This window comes from Ptiloglossa arizonensis, chromosome 10, assembly GCF_051014685.1.
Source record: "Ptiloglossa arizonensis isolate GNS036 chromosome 10, iyPtiAriz1_principal, whole genome shotgun sequence".
In the NCBI taxonomy this organism is placed as follows: Eukaryota; Metazoa; Arthropoda; class Insecta; order Hymenoptera; family Colletidae; genus Ptiloglossa; species Ptiloglossa arizonensis.
The window spans coordinates 8440289-8456335 of NC_135057.1; the positions used below are offsets into that span (position 1 = coordinate 8440289).

Below are 16047 nucleotides of genomic sequence, written 5' to 3' on the forward strand. Positions count from 1 at the left end.
AGAATGAGGAAATATTGTATTTCTTCTACAGCGTTTCAAGAGAAAACAGAATTAGATGAATAGTTTTAACATTGTAAATGTGCGTCCTAATGATTATCGTTTATAAATTTGTATGGCTATAAAACATATTTATGAGTAACGTCTGTTCCTTGCAACGCGGTATAATTGAAATTAAAAATGTAGAGACAGAAAACCGCAATTATAAGAAACGTAAACAAAGTGTATAGTTTCGATTTTAAGATTAATATAAATTGAAGCAAATTATAGTGGAAAGTTTGTCGTAAAGTTTGTCACCATAAGTGCCTAATCAATGATTAGATTATAGTCTTTACGACATCAAAACAAATTTTTACTTAAAAAAAAGTACTTTTACAATCCAGAAACAATACTACTTAGATCATAAATAAATAATAACAAAGATTATTATTAATAAAATAAGAACTCTATTTTTATACAGCTATCTAGTGTGTTGTGCTAAAATTTTCTATATTATTTTAACACATTTCCAGGATAAATTAATTATTTTAATTTCAATATTACAAATTATACACTAGTGCAATAATGTTCATATTTATTTTGGAATCTGGTATAACGAAGAAATTCTTGTGAAATATATCTATTGCAATAATTGTCTTAAATAAGTATCCGAAAAGTGTTATTATTACAAGTATTTAAATAATTATGTACATTTATAGAGGATAAAAACAAATACAATTTTTTAGTGAAGGTAAGGTTCAAGATGGACGCTGAGTAACTCGAATAAAACTCGAAATATCGATGTGTAACAACATGTATATAGACGAATGTATGTATATGCAACTCGTATGTAACTTTTCTAAGGTTTTGTATTTCTGAAAAAATTATTAATAAATATAATAATAAGCAAATGTAATAACATACAGACTGTACAAATAAAGATGTTATGAAACGAATTATCACGATTTATGAAGATAATGAATGTGTATTTAAAATATTGATAAGGTTAAATGTCGACGTGTCAGTAGGATAATTACTTTAGTAAAAGTTTTTCTACATACTGACGTGTCATACGGTACTTTTGAATAATATTGTTATTTATAATTCTACAATTACAATTTTATGTAAAATGATATATATTTTTTAATAAAAGTGGCATTATACCTTAGTGTTACGTGTGATGGAAAAGTACACAAAACGACAAAAAAAGTAATATATGAACTATTTTTAATTAATTTTAATAATTAAGTTAAAATTAAATGTAAATGTCACTTGAAGAAGTTTCAAATATTATTTTTATAAATTATATACTTAAATATTTGTAAACAATGTCATGGATAAGAGATAGCACTTTAAGCTGGTTTCAACTTTTGGCCATAAAAATTTTAAAGACTGGGCATATTCCTAAGCATGTAGCATTTATAATGGATGGTAATAGGCGTTATGCAAGTAAAAATGGAATGCAAAAAATAGAAGGACATACAAAAGGGTAAGTATTAATGAGATGTAATATACACATACATATATATATATATATATACACACACACACGCACACACGCACATATATATATATATATATATATACAGTTTGTATATTCCATTTCTATATTATTTCATATACTTTGTAATAAATAAAAATGTTTAGATTCGATAAATTTGCTGAAACTCTACAATGGTGTAGAGATCTTGGTATACAAGAGGTAACATTTTATGCCTTTAGTATTGAAAATTTTAAAAGAAAAGAAGAAGAAGTAAATGGGCTCTTTAATCTTGTAGAGCAAAAATTGCAAAATCTTCTAAGTCACAAGTGTGTTCAAAATCATTTATAGTTATAAAGTAGTTTATTTAAACTTCATTACAATTATAAAAAATAATAAACATTTTTATTTTAGAGATAAAACCAAACAACATGGAATATGTATTCGTATAATTGGTAATTTGTCATTACTACCTCAAAATATACAAGAATTAATAGCTGAAGCTATGATTTTCACTAAAGATCATACTAAGGCATTTCTTAATATTGCATTTGCTTACACATGTAAGTACATTTAAAAGATGTTTTATATGTAAAGTAAATGAAGCTACACTTATAATTAATTTTATGAAATCCTAATAATAGTGGGAAACTATTATGTAACACATCAAGAATTATATTTAAATTTTCTTTTGTATAATATTTTAGCAAGAGATGAAATTACTCATGCCATTAAGGATGTAATTGAAGGTGTTAAGTGTGATGATATTCTCTTAGAAGACATTGATGAAAATCTAATCACTAACTGTTTGTACACTAATGGTTCGCCAAATCCTGATTTATTAATTCGTACTTCTGGTGAAGTCAGATTTAGTGATTTTCTTATGTGGCAAGTAAGTCATTCCTTTTTTAGACAGTATTTTTATTCTCTAAATTATTATTATCTAATAAATTTCAGATATCAAACACATGCATTTATTTTACTAATGTACTATGGCCAGAATTTAATGTATGGGAGTTTCTTAATGCAATATTTTATTATCAAAGATGTTATTCTGATATACAAAAGATCATGAAAATACAAAGTGTGCAGCCAGTAGTACAAAACAATAGACAATTGACATACATTGACAAATTACTTTACAAAAGGCAAATTGCAATTGAAAGTATATACCCATCAAATATTTAAACATAGTATAGTGAAATAACACATTTCAATAATATTGATCATAATTATTAGATCAAAATTTGAATACCTTTATATATTTATGTAAACATAATATGTTCCTTTATACAATTTTTTGTATTTAATTATATACATAGAAATAGTTTTGAAAAGTAAGTTTCCTCTGCATCTTCTAAACTTGATAAAGCTGGTAAAATGTATACAAATGTGAACATTATGAATGATTCGTAAATCTTGTTGTATTCTTATGATAAAAAGATATATATAATATTTTTATGCTGTGTGAATTTCTTTACAAAATGAATCCAATTTATAAGATATCTATTGAAAAAAGTAAGAAACAAATTTTATGTATATACATAAATTGATCCTTTATTTCATATGTTTACAAATTTGTATATTATTTTCTGTATTACATACATATAAATAAAATATATAAATAAAATAATATTTTCTTGAAATATCCTGTACATCAGGTTTGTTGCAGCATGTTAAATGTTTGACTTATTTTTAATACTTTTCGATTTTTTAATTTTACCCACCACATTTGACAGTTTTTTTTTTATAAATCCTGTCCATTAAAATAAGAACGTTAGAACTATTGCGTGCCTGTAGAATTATATAAGATTTATTTATTAAATAAATATTGAGAGGCACATTAACATTATTGTAGTTTTTACTAAGTAGAAACATATAAAGCTATGTAGTTTTATATTTTGATATTTATAATTTGTATACATATTTATTATGCTTTAAAACCATAAAAATAAGTAATGTGTGCAATATATGTATTGTATTACAGTTTCACATATACATTTACAAAACAATAAACTGGAATTTTGTTAATTTATTGGTAATAATTAAATGAATAATTAAATATATAATACATTTTACAAAGCATAAAGATTAATATAGTAGCATGAAATTAAATATTTCTTAAAATGTTGAATCTACAAAGTCTTGACTTATTTCTATTTGTATAGTTGCTATATTTAAAAAATTCTAATTAAAATAGTCTGTAAATCTACATAGTTATTTTGCTACATATTATTTAGAATTATAAGGCAGATGACGTCTAGCTGATGGTTGCCTTTGTCTTGCCAAAAAAGACTGTCCTGGACCTGAACTCAAGGCTGCAAGACGTTGATCTATTGCTTCTCTATGACAATTCAAACCTAATTGATAAAAGGCAGATATCATTAGTTTCTCTTCCATTTCTTTGATTAATTTAGATTCTTTTAAAGATCGTTCCATATCTTCCATAATCTTCCGTTGTTCTAAAATTTGATTTCTTAAAAGAGCTACTTCATTAGGAGGTGAATTATTTTGTTTGGAGTCTAAACTTTTTATAACACTCTTTGTTTTCTCTACATATTTTCTATAACGTTCTTCAAATATTGCATTATCATATTCTCGACGCGTTAACTTTTGTTTTTGAACTTGTAGTGCATTCTCTCGTTCTTCAATTTGAAGAATCAAACGTTCTTTTTCTCCTTGTACTCTTCTTAATTCGTCTTGCAACTGTGTTATTTTTTGACCTAAATTAGCATTATCAGTTTTATTTTCACCACTTGATTGATTTCCCAATGCTTCATCTAATCTATTCTCTAATTCAATTATTGTTTGATTAGCTTTGCGATTTCGACCTCTGAGTGTATTCAATCTTGCCTCTGAATCTTCTAACAATGCATGAATTGTAGGAAGCTTATCATCATTTCCCTTCTGTTTAAGCTTCAACATTTTATTTTCATGTTGTAAGCATAATAGTGTTTCTTTAATTTCAAGAGGAATCATTTCTGTACTTGCAACTGTACTTTCAGTACTAGGTTTTGCCATATTTTCTGCTGCCTGTAACTGTGCACATTTTAATTCCTCGTTTGTTTCTTTTAAAGCATCTCTTTCAACAATTAATCTGTCTCTTTCCCTTTGCAAAGTGCTCAATTTTGCTTCCATTTTTTTCCCTTCAAATTCAAGTTTATCACACTTATTGGTTTGTTCATCTAATTTATGATGAACTTCAGCAAGTTGTTGTTTACAAACTTCTAAATGATTACGTAACATTGCAGTTCGCTTTGATTCTTCTTCATAATCTATTTTAGACTGCAAATATTCCAAATTTTTATCTTCCAATATTTTAACTTGTCGTCTTAAATCACTTAAATCTTCCATTTTTTTTTTATATGATTCTATTGTAAGTTCATATTTAGCAACTTTATCCACAGTTTCTTTCAGTGCATCTATTTCATCCTTTAAATGATTAGCCTCATCTGCTGCTTTTTGTAAATCTTCTTGTCTAGACTGTAATTCTAATACTTCCTTTTCTAATAGTTCTACCTTTAATCTATAATCATCTCTAGAAGTTTCTACCTTAAATAATTCATCTTTAAGAGCTTCCACTTCCTTCCTAAGGCCAGAATATTTTAAAATAGAACCAGATTCTTGTGGATTATCAAATTCATCTAATCTTTCTTGTAACTTCTTATTTTCTGCCACTAATGCTACTTTTTCTTCTTGTAAAAGCGACAATTGTTGATCAAGTTCATGACACCTTTGTGCCAGTTGTTCTTTCATGTCAACAGTTGATTGAAGTTGCGCTAATAGTCTTTGTTGAGTAGCATCAGCAACATCTAAAGATTCAAAGTTAAGACTAGTACCTAAACTTAATTTTGGTCCATTCATATTACTTTCTAATTCTTGAATGCTTTGCATAATAGCTTGTTGAACAGTTTCTTCCATACCCATGATTCTTGTTATATATTGCTGCTTTTGATTGCAATTAACTGCACAACCAAGAATTAATTGTAATAAACAGCGTAACTCATAATTATCACAATGTTCACCAATTTTAGTTGCATCAGGTTTAATATAACCCGATAACTGTTGATTTAAACATTCTATATAATATTCCATTACAGCTTCGATTATTTTCTTGAGGTTACTAACTTTCAGCCGCCAGTTAGAACTGACATCAGTTTTAATCTTTGCCCTCCAAGCAGCAGTAAACCATTCTGGAGCAATTTGGGCTAAAACATCTGCTAAAGCAACACCATCGCTTATATCCTCTATGGATGAGTGAGGTGCCAAAAGATCAAAAGTATCTAACCACTTAATTAAATTGTTTAACTGTTGATCGTCCATTGTTATCTCTAATTAAGACGGTAAAAAATGATATGTGTCCTGTCATAAACAATAATCTTACAACAAACGTAAATTCTTTTAAAAATCTTGGTTTATAAAGTATTTCTTTCTTCTTGTACAGTTAATGTGCAAACTGACAAAAGTATTATCATCGCTACCTGGTTCATTAATACTCTTTTCTATCTTATTTTCAATACAAGTAACTTCAAAGTCATGTGAAAATACTACTCCGACGATTGTTCATATAGAACGGAAATAGAGTAAATGTAGTTACTTCGAGTTACTTTCCCTTTTAGTTAGTTTTCTTGTAAACTTACAGAAATTTTACTTTATATTTCCAAAAATACACGTTGGCAACAATTGTTTGTTAGCTATTACCAATCATGTAATGCAGAAAGATCTATTTGCGACAACATTTTTATACATTTTTCGCAATATTATACTTTGTCCAGCGTGAGCTGGAACATACTAAACAAAACCACGTGACTTTAAATAGGACGAAAACCGAAGGGACCTATGTTCTAAATAAATACAAATAAAATCAAATTTATATAAGTTATAATTTATGTATATTAATAATAGTGTACCAATGTAGGAACGATTTAATAAAGGATGATGAATATTAGAAATGCATGCATATATATATATATATATATATATATATATTGCCAAGCTGTGTTTTGACTCACTACACGTCAGACCTATATCAGACACTCCTGACTAGAGTCATCACGAATTAATGAGAGTCGAGCACAGTTACGTATTTTATTTAGCACCTTCTAGACTTTTATTGGACGAAGTGTAATAGTAATTTGAATCAAATACAAAGAAACCATTGATTGAAATAAAACATGAATGATACCATTTATGTGTAAGTACACTTTTTTCTATGACAATATATATGCATCATTAAACAGAATAAAATGTACAAAAAAGTTTTTTGTTTTATGTACAATTTACTTGATTCGTTGTGAAAGTATTGTGAAGAATTCGTATAAATTTTGTATTATTAAAAAAAAACATTTTTTAATAACAATCATAAATTAAAAAATTAACTATATTACAATATAAAATTGAAAGTAGCAATATTAATTAATTGATTTTTATTTTCTTTATTTTGAAATAGTATAATATGATAATCAATACTTATTTTCATTTGTATGTGATTCAATTTCATATAGCAAGTAACTTAATTATGGCAACTGGTAATTCACGTGCCATATTTTATAAAAAACTTCTTAAAAAGGGTAACTATAACTTACATATAGACAATCAAGAAATAAGGCGTCAACATTTATTACAGTTTCAAAAACAGTATGTATGTTTTTATACACATTTACTATTGTATCTTATAAGAAATTATGGAAATAATCATTTTAATAATATTAATTGTTAGATGTAGAGATATTTCATTTAATGTTGGACGAAGAATATTAGAGGGAGTCTTTAATTCTGAAGAAGATGAATTTGAAGAAGATATGGAAATTGATGAAAGTGAAAAAAAAAAAAATTATTCACCTAAACAACATAAACATTATGCAAATCGCTTAATGATGTCTGAATGGATGCTAGATGTACCTCAGAATCTTTTAGAAAAATGGATCATAGTTCCTTGTCCACAAGGAAAAAGAACTTTAGTAGTAGCATGTAAAGTATGTTAAAATGAAAATAATATCAATCAAAAGAAAAAGTTAAATTCTCTTACTATATTAGAATCTATTATTTTGTAGGGTGTAACTAATGCATATAATAAACGAGGTAATAGACTTGGGAAATTTTATTCAGCACTACCAGGTGGTAATCGCTGTGGTCAAAGAAGCAGTTGCACTATTATTGATTGTATATGGATGAAACAGCAAAAGACATATTGTGTCTTAGATGTACTTGCATGGTCTAATCAATCTCTAATGAATTGTGATGTAAGATTTTTAGTTCTTACATTTAACAAGATTTTCTAAAGTGGTACAATTATCATTATAATTACAAATTAAAAAGAATTTGTTTGTTTTAGACCGAATTTAGATTTTTTTGGTTAAAATCGAAATTACAGGAAATAAAAGAGTTACAAGAAAGAAATACACATATAAATACATTTCCAATATTATCATTACCAAATATCAGTTGTGATACTGATATAGGTTCAGCATTAGCAAATCTCCCAAATTTAGATTCTTTAGATGGCTTATTATTTTATCACCGTGATGGACAATACACAAAAGGTCGTACTCCACTTGTAACATGGTTAAAACCTTTTATGTTATCAGAAGTACTCGGTATTTTTGTACCAGCACTTCTTAATGAAAAACCTGATGGCTACATAGACTTCAAATATTATATTCTTAATAGCAGAGCTAAAAAGAGAAAGGAAAAATCAGTATGCCAAGTAAGTTCAATTTTTTTTTAAGTAACTCACTTTATTAAATAAATAATTAAGAGAACTTTTTATTTTTTTTTATCATAGATGGATATTATAGATGAAAATTCCTAAAAACCAAATTTTATTTTATTTATATGAACGAGCTTCTTACAGAAGTGAAAAGTAATTAATGCATTAATGACTTTTATATTACTATATTTTGTAAATACAATTTTCTTGTACAAATAGTAATAATAAATAACAATTATAAGAACAATATTTATACAATGTATTTATAAAAATTACACTATACTCTAATAAATATATGTTAAAAACATTTTAAAAGATAACAGTTATGTCAGAATTTAAGAAACATTGTATTTATTTACAGGGGTTTTGTATACAAGTAAAATTCTTCTGCAGATTATTAACAACAAAATGTCCAAAAATTTATAAAATAGTAATTATGTTAGCATTTGATAAAATTTTACCTATTTCCAGAGATTTTATATACAAATAAAAATTCTCCAGTTTTTATATAATTTAAAACATTTCAAAATTATACGTATGACATATACCAAGAGCTTTTTTATTTAAATATAATAAGACGCGATTCATAACATTCATATTTCGTATTTTCATCTGAAAATAAACAATGATGTTACAAAAAAATAAAAAAATTATATATGCATATATAAATTAAAAATATTTTTATTTACTTTGTTTGCCATTATTGTAAATGTAGGTAAATTAATTTTATATAACATGCATTGTCCCATTTGTAAGCCGGCAGTGTGTAACACTTGAGTATGTAAAGCTTCACGACATTTATCTACATAATTTGAATCAAAGGAAATTTCAACATTTTCTTCATCATTTTGATCCTTTGCATACCTAAAAATACAATGTGTATTTCAAATAATATTGTTATATTTTTTATATCAGTGGTAGCAAATTTATTACTTTATAAAACTTGCGAACATACATTTTTACAATCCTTATTAAATCAGAAATTTTAAAATGTATTATTATTATATCTGTATCTAATGATGTTGTCAGTTTGTACTCCATGGAAATTGTATCTGTACGTTTTGGATGTTCTTCTTCATTAGTTGGAGAAACCACAATAGGAATAAGCCATACTAAATCTTCCTCTAAAGCATTTAATGCGATTATTATACAATCAAACATATGGCCTAATGTTTTGTGAACAATTTTCATGGTACTTTTTGTTCCATGACACAACAGAAGCGGTAACCTCATACAATTAGACATAGCTAATTCTTTGTCAATAGTTTTCCAAGATAAAAGTATTCCTTTGTAAATACATTTTTCTACACTTTCATTAGAATGATACTTTTTGGCATAAACTTCAATCTGTAATTATTTATTTTTTAATCTATGAAATACATAATAATCATTGTGTAATTTTCTTATTAAATATATATCAAAAACTATAACTACTTTCTATTATATTTCTGATGGATATATTTTATAAGATCATTACGTAAAATGTATGTTTACTCAGAACATATTTCATTGCTAATTAATAATAACACCTTTATTGGTGGTGGATCTATTGGGCTGGGTCTTATTTCAACGTAAGTCATAATATAGAGTTTTGCATTGTACATAACATCCTCTTGTGATAGAGACATTGCAACTTCTTCCCTTAATCGTTTTGCATATCGTTTTAAATGTACTTCATCTTGGTGAAAATTAAATAAAGTAGATACACCAAAAATAGTCCATGTTTTATGTAATAATTCTGTAAGATATGTAACATAAATATATCTTTTGGAAATTGGTAAATTTAAAAATTAAAGTTTAAAAATCTAACCTATAAACAGTTTTCTAATATTGTACATAACTTGAATATATAACTTAATGATTGTTTTGTAATTTATATTTCTACAATTATTTCATGTTAGTGTTTTAAACATTAGACTGATAACTAAAGTTGATAAATAATTAAAAATTTTATCTTTACTTATAAGTGTGTTTCAAACATAGCTGGCCAAACTTTAAAAGCATATTTATTCTACTTACAATAATAATGAAAGAAAATCATATGAGTAATTATTTGGAAATACTTTATTTCTCAATTACAAATACTTTTTGTTTATGATAAAGTTCGAAAAAATGCTTACGAAGATTAAAGTTACAAATAATATTATTATGTCTTTCTTAGAACTAAATAATAATAGTAATTGCAATCGAATAAGTCGCAGTAGAATTGAAGTCAATATATCTGAATATAAGAGGATTCCTTAAGACTTTAAAAACACACTAAGTTATAAATACTATTATTTTGTTTTTTCTGTTGGAAGTAAGGAATAATACTTGTAGTCGAAGGAGTCGAAGTAGAATTGGAATTAGGGAATTTGTATTTAAGAAGATATCTTAAAATTTTCATTTATGATACTCCTGTTGTTATGGAAAAATGATTCAAGATCATATAGTTTCTTCATGTATCAAAATTTGAAGTACTTTGAGAATTTTTGAACATATTTGATAGTCCATGAGATGTCAATGTAAGGCGTGTATTGAAAAAGGAATTATTTCTTCAAATTTCTTTAATAAACTGTTTTTACCACACTGTTGGTAAACAAAAAGTGTTTATAACTGTAACAAGGGATGTTTCAAAATCTACGATTATATGACCTTTTTCATCCTTATGATAAGTAGAATACTTACATAGAATATTACAAAACTACCTTCTAATGCCTCAGTAGGATCCTGTGTTTCAGATACATTATCGGAGGTCAGATTAAATCGTTGTCTATCTCTTGCTCGAGGCGTTCGGATTGAGCAAATTCTCTGACTAGTGTTATACGCACTACCTTCCATTTTATAATATTTAAAAACTGTAAACTAAATGTTTCGTTTAAAATTTTGTATTGTTTACTAATTTGAAAATGTTTGAAATTTAATGCAACTTCAGATTGAGCATGTAGGAAACCTTACACTATGAATATAAAGTTGACTATGCTTAAACAGTAGTTATAAAGAAAAGCGTTGAATTTTGATTGGTATAAAATAACGACGATGTATATTCTACCAATCAGAAGTCAAAACGTGCCTAGCACTCGTTGCATTTATGTAGTATGATAGTATTTTTGTGGCGTGTGTATTTTAGGAAAATTTGTATCTTTTAGGAAAGTTTTAAGATAGAGGAGAAAGTACTAGCTTTCACTACTCCTTTTCTTTCTTGGTAGACAATCTGATTGTAGCTGTTACACCTAGGTTAACGGACAAAATCTCTGCGCATCTGTATCGGACAGCCAGGTCTTTAGCGCGGGAAATCTAGACGTCTGCCATGAAAGAGAAGGATAGACGAAGTTGGTGAATTTCTCCTTACACGGCAAGAATATTGCAATACGTGGAGTTCAGCAATACTTTTGTAATTTTCTGAACTATGTTATTGCTCTACAGAAGCGCTGTCTAAACGAGATTTCGTGAGACCTCTAGAGTTCTAGTTTCATTTAAATGTGACACTAATCATATGTCGTGTGCAGCATCTAAGTTTTTTATGGAAATCAAATCTTGGTTTGGTTGTCTATTTAGTATCGCGTGATTTCTTTAATAACGTAAGTAGATATGATCTGTGAAGGCAGCCGTGAGACACAGTCCTACGCTGTACAGCCCTGGTATACAGTTATAGAAGTTTAGAAATAAATTTGGTTTCTTCGGTAAAAAAATATTCTGCTGATACTTCGTTTAGCAAAAGCCTAAAAGATGTCGATCAAAACTATATGTGTAACTACTGTAGATTCTTTGATTCGATGTGTTTCTGGTCATACGTGTATCTGACGTAGATTTTACACATATTGGATCGAAATCGAAACTTGTGTATTTGTTTAATATCGTCGAAGCTCTCACTGAACGAAGTTTAGTAACATCGTGTAACATAAGAATGATTGATACGTTTAAATCGTTTTTTTAACTTAATGTTATATATAGATTACCTTTCTACAGCAATTTCATAACATGTAAATAACATTTTTGAATATTGTAAAATCTGAATTAGGATACCTAAGTAAAAATATACTTTTTGTGTATGAAAGTGCAGCGTGTTCTTAGTTGCATTGAAGTTGCATATTCAAAAGATTATAATTTTCCGTTGCGGTTCTTCCGTAACACAGCCAGCGGTATTATATTTCTGCGCATGTATGTTGCGCAGCGCGCGCGTGAGCAATCTGTGAAAGAGAAGGGGAATCTAATGCTAGTGCCTTTCCCCTTACGAGGGACAAATTAATACTCGCGACTGCACTTGAGTATGCGTGACGAACTCCATTGGACATATATGTATGTGTTTGTCGATGTCGAGAAATTGAACTTCTGTGTGTTTATGTTATCTCCCGCGCAAAAACGTTAAAGGTTCAACGTTCGATAAATTCATTTTTTTCAATAGTAGATTATATTTTAACATCTGAATGTTCACTATCAAAGAGTTATGGGTACAATAGAGATCACATTTCCGTTTGGTGGACAACCAGCGAAAATATTAAAATGGAGGGTTCGAATGAATACAATGGTTTCAGCGGGCAGAATATTGTTTTTGTATCAAAATATTGCTCCTGGAACGGAAGATGGCAAAGGTCCTGAGAAAAAGTATCGAGCCACACGATTTGGTCGTGTCACGAAACTTTTGGCGAAAGAAGGAGATATTGTTCAGCCTGGGTACACATTTTTCTTAACCTTACGTTTGCTAGTTTTATTAATTTAAAAGAGTTATGTGAATTTCCAATTAAAAATTCTCGAATATTTAGTATAAATATAAATTAAATGCATAATTTCTTATTATGAGTAAAAATCATAAATTCAAAAATTCTATTTAAATAAGATTATCATAATGTATATTAGTTTCTGTATATTTTTAATTTATTTCCAAATTTGCATAAGTGATTAGTGTTTCAGGCAATTGGTAATGACATTAGAAGGATGTCGACATCCTACTGTAATGAAGGATTTATGTGCTGAATGTGGTGTAGATTTAAGGGTTGAAGGAATTGGTAAAGAGAGTGAAAGTACAAAAATATCACAAGCTAGTGTACCTATGGTACATAGTGTACCAGAATTAAAAGTATGCCCGGAATTGGCTGAAAAAATTGGGAAAGAAGATGAACAGCGTCTTTTAAATGATCGCAAGCTAGCATTACTTGTTGATCTTGATCAAACAATTGTTCATACAACAAATGATAACATTCCTCCTAACATGAAGGTACATACATGTGTGCAGTAACAATAATTGTAGTAGTGTTATTAATGAACCTTCTGCAGGATGTTTATCATTATCAACTTTATGGACCAAGTTCTCCATGGTATCATACCCGTTTAAGGCCTAATACCCGACACTTTCTCTCTGAAATGAGTCGTTTGTATGAATTGCATATATGTACATTTGGAGCGAGAAATTATGCACATACTGTAGCTGCATTATTGGATAAAGATGGAATTTTATTCTCTCATAGAATACTTTCAAGGGACGAATGTTTTGATCCTGCCTCAAAAACAGCCAATCTTAAGTATGATTATAAAAGTATTATTTCATTCTATTTATTTATGAACTTTTAAAAAATGTTACAATAGAGTAACATATGTTACGTAGAGTAATGTATGTATTTATATTTAATTTTATTAATTGTTTACACATACACGCCATAACATATAAAAGTATCTAATCATTATAGAGCCTTGTTTCCATGTGGAGATGATCTTGTATGCATTATAGACGATAGAGAGGATGTGTGGCAAGGATGTGGAAATTTGGTTCAAGTAAAACCTTATCATTTTTTTCGTCATACTGGTGATATACATGCACCACCAGGATTAGAAAAGAATGATATATCACAAAATGATGGATTAATTTTACCTGAAGTACAAAATATAAATGAACTTTGTACCGAGGATGATCGACGTGAAACAGATAAAAATGGTGTATCTGAAGTATCAAATGAAGAAGTTACAACAGATAACAATTTTGAAAAAGAGATTCAAGAAACGACCGAAGATAAAGAAAATTTATGCAAATGTAAAGAAAAGAACGATGTAAATACCAAAGATGACACTATAAATAATACCAATCAAAATCCAAATTCTAGTAATGAAAACAAGGGTAACAAAATATCAGAGGAAAAAGAAAGCGTGCCATCAACAGATTCAGCACAAAATATTAAAAAAGAAGATATAAAATTTAATGAAAATAATATTTTAGATGAAGATGATGATGATTATTTATTGTATTTAGAAGATATTCTTCGAAGAATTCATGCAGAATTTTATGTTAATACAGAACAGGAGACAGGGCGCAAATCGTTACGTAATATTATTCCACGAGTACGAGCACAAGTACTAAAAGGAGTACATTTAACATTTAGTGGATTAATACCCACTCATCAGAAACTTCATCAAAGTCGAGCATATAAAGTTGCCAGAGCATTTGGAGCAGAAGTATCACAAGTAATTTATTAATATTTTTCCTATTAATATGTATTTTTTTTTATTATAATAAATTATTATGTTTTAGGATTTGTTGGATAAAACTACTCATTTGGTTGCTATTAGACCTGGTACAGCTAAAGCTAACACAGCTAAGAAAACTGAAAATATAAAAATTGTGAATCCAGATTGGTTATGGACTTGTGCAGAACGTTGGGAACATGTTGACGAACGATTATTCCCACTTACTATAAAGGTAAAAATACTATGGAACATAATAATTATCACTATTTGAGTAAAATAATAATTCTGATTGATAGTCATTCCTAATTTCAATAAACAAATACATACTTTCAGGCTCGTGCTTCTAGAATACCACCTCCTCACTGTAGCAGTCCAGAACGTATTGAGGATCAAGAAAAGGGAACAGAAAACAGTTTTGCTGATAGTATTAATCCCTTGATGTCATTTACACAGGAAGAAATAGAAATTATGGATAAAGAAGTTGAAGAAGATATGGATGATCAAGAAATGGATGCACCTGTTTTTGATACAGAAGATTTAGATAGTGCAGAAGAATGTGATAATAAAATTCGCAACAGGGGTTCTGATTCTGAAGATTCCACGCATTGTGAACGTACGTATTATATATATTATTTTACAGGTTTGAAATATTTACTTAATAATAGTTACAGATTATATATTAGAAAACTCAACAAATTAATAGTCTAGAATATTCTAAACTTTTATCAAATGATAAAATGGGTCGTATAAAAGATAATATAACTTAATTATTATTTAATTGCTACATAGGATATAATATAAATGAACCTAGAAGAAAGAAAAAAAAATTGTCTAATGGAAGTTCCGAAGATGATGAGTCATCGAGTGGAAGAGAAGGTACATTGGATGAAGACGACGACGACGATCCTGTAACGCGTTTTAGAAGAGGGGAGGACTTACCGGATGATTTAGATTTGGGTGATAATTCACAAGATTCAGTTGAAGATCTTGAAATAATGGACAATGAAGACGATAGAGAGTGGAATGCAATGGGAGCTGCGCTTGAAAGGGAATTTCTTTCTCAATGATTCATTACAAAGTTGTTTTCTTGTTTTTATAAACTAATCAAATCATTGCATTATTTGTAAATTTCGAATTGATCAATTTTAATAATGATTATTACATATAATATATATAAAACAATAATGTACAACTTTCACGAGGAAGAATACAAAGGAAGTGTTTTGTATTTAGTTATTGAATTCAAAATATATATGCACAAAACCCATATATAGGATTAATATCGTATTTTTAATAAATTATTATTTTAATATCGTTTCCCTTATTACTCTTTCCAAGAGTAGGTATTGATTTGTACATTAACAATTATACATAATGGATATATAAAAAGTGCTTCATTTATACAATTTTTATGTCAAAATTGATTCTCTTTTTAAGTAGTAAATTA

At 27.9% G+C, this 16047-nt stretch overlaps 5 protein-coding genes across 8 annotated transcripts; 3 read left to right on the forward strand and 2 right to left on the reverse strand.

Annotated features, from left to right (window-relative positions):
- The first annotated feature begins 776 nt into the window (after nucleotides 1-776).
- Nucleotides 777-3039, forward strand: Dhdds (Dehydrodolichyl diphosphate synthase subunit). 2 transcript variants are annotated; one of them, XM_076322170.1, is made up of 5 exons: nucleotides 779-1465; nucleotides 1624-1785; nucleotides 1871-2019; nucleotides 2164-2348; nucleotides 2414-3033. In XM_076322170.1, exons 1-5 carry the CDS (start codon nucleotides 1305-1307, stop codon nucleotides 2642-2644), a joined length of 888 nt encoding a protein of 295 aa, XP_076178285.1. In that variant the 5' UTR covers nucleotides 779-1304; the 3' UTR covers nucleotides 2645-3033. The 2 variants fall into 2 exon arrangements, with proteins under 2 accessions (XP_076178286.1, XP_076178285.1); XM_076322171.1 differs by lacking the exon at nucleotides 1624-1785 and having other exon boundaries at nucleotides 777-1465; nucleotides 2414-3039.
- Hook (hook microtubule tethering protein) lies at nucleotides 3018-6184 on the reverse strand. The gene has a single exon (XM_076322169.1). It carries the CDS (start codon nucleotides 5777-5779, stop codon nucleotides 3689-3691), a length of 2091 nt encoding a protein of 696 aa, XP_076178284.1. The 5' UTR covers nucleotides 5780-6184; the 3' UTR covers nucleotides 3018-3688.
- Nucleotides 6185-6492: 308 nt separating this feature from the next.
- On the forward strand, nucleotides 6493-8414 carry Snup (snurportin-1). Its single transcript, XM_076321590.1, has 6 exons — nucleotides 6493-6650; nucleotides 6961-7093; nucleotides 7176-7431; nucleotides 7510-7698; nucleotides 7791-8162; nucleotides 8241-8414. The coding sequence occupies exons 1-6, from the start codon at nucleotides 6635-6637 to the stop codon at nucleotides 8265-8267; spliced, it is 993 nt and encodes a 330-aa protein (XP_076177705.1). The 5' UTR covers nucleotides 6493-6634; the 3' UTR covers nucleotides 8268-8414.
- A 134-nt stretch (nucleotides 8415-8548) lies between these two features.
- Nucleotides 8549-12218, reverse strand: LOC143151996 (uncharacterized). 2 transcript variants are annotated; one of them, XM_076321588.1, is made up of 6 exons: nucleotides 12104-12218; nucleotides 10853-11009; nucleotides 9695-9903; nucleotides 9121-9512; nucleotides 8855-9029; nucleotides 8549-8777 (listed from the first exon to the last, which is right to left on the reverse strand). In XM_076321588.1, exons 2-6 carry the CDS (start codon nucleotides 10983-10985, stop codon nucleotides 8679-8681), a joined length of 1008 nt encoding a protein of 335 aa, XP_076177703.1. In that variant the 5' UTR covers nucleotides 10986-11009; nucleotides 12104-12218; the 3' UTR covers nucleotides 8549-8678. The 2 variants fall into 2 exon arrangements, with proteins under 2 accessions (XP_076177703.1, XP_076177704.1); XM_076321589.1 differs by lacking the exons at nucleotides 10853-11009; nucleotides 12104-12218 and adding an exon at nucleotides 9976-10088.
- Nucleotides 11511-15754, forward strand: Fcp1 (RNA polymerase II subunit A C-terminal domain phosphatase Fcp1). 2 transcript variants are annotated; one of them, XM_076321586.1, is made up of 7 exons: nucleotides 11511-12818; nucleotides 13056-13359; nucleotides 13419-13663; nucleotides 13829-14597; nucleotides 14665-14832; nucleotides 14934-15213; nucleotides 15390-15754. In XM_076321586.1, exons 1-7 carry the CDS (start codon nucleotides 12592-12594, stop codon nucleotides 15665-15667), a joined length of 2271 nt encoding a protein of 756 aa, XP_076177701.1. In that variant the 5' UTR covers nucleotides 11511-12591; the 3' UTR covers nucleotides 15668-15754. The 2 variants fall into 2 exon arrangements, with proteins under 2 accessions (XP_076177701.1, XP_076177702.1); XM_076321587.1 differs by having other exon boundaries at nucleotides 12679-12818; nucleotides 13048-13359.
- Nucleotides 15755-16047: the final 293 nt, after the last annotated feature.

Coding starts and splice junctions, on each gene's coding strand:
- Dhdds (XM_076322170.1), top strand. CDS start 1,305: ATGTCATGGATAAGAGATAGCACTTTAAGCTGGTTTCAACTTTTGGCC. Junction 2,020..2,163: donor TATTGCATTTGCTTACACAT/GTAAGTACATTT, acceptor ATAATATTTTAG/CAAGAGATGAAATTACTCAT. Junction 2,349..2,413: donor GTGATTTTCTTATGTGGCAA/GTAAGTCATTCC, acceptor AATAAATTTCAG/ATATCAAACACATGCATTTA.
- Hook (XM_076322169.1), bottom strand. CDS start 5,779: ATGGACGATCAACAGTTAAACAATTTAATTAAGTGGTTAGATACTTTT.
- Snup (XM_076321590.1), top strand. Junction 7,432..7,509: donor CTTTAGTAGTAGCATGTAAA/GTATGTTAAAAT, acceptor ATTATTTTGTAG/GGTGTAACTAATGCATATAA. Junction 7,699..7,790: donor AATCTCTAATGAATTGTGAT/GTAAGATTTTTA, acceptor TGTTTGTTTTAG/ACCGAATTTAGATTTTTTTG.
- LOC143151996 (XM_076321588.1), bottom strand. CDS start 10,985: ATGGAAGGTAGTGCGTATAACACTAGTCAGAGAATTTGCTCAATCCGA. Junction 9,904..10,852: donor TCCTACTGAGGCATTAGAAG/GTAGTTTTGTAA, acceptor CATATCTTACAG/AATTATTACATAAAACATGG. Junction 8,778..8,854: donor TTACAATAATGGCAAACAAA/GTAAATAAAAAT, acceptor GTTTATTTTCAG/ATGAAAATACGAAATATGAA.
- Fcp1 (XM_076321586.1), top strand. CDS start 12,592: ATGGGTACAATAGAGATCACATTTCCGTTTGGTGGACAACCAGCGAAA. Junction 12,819..13,055: donor GGAGATATTGTTCAGCCTGG/GTACACATTTTT, acceptor TTAGTGTTTCAG/GCAATTGGTAATGACATTAG. Junction 15,214..15,389: donor AGATTCCACGCATTGTGAAC/GTACGTATTATA, acceptor ATTGCTACATAG/GATATAATATAAATGAACCT.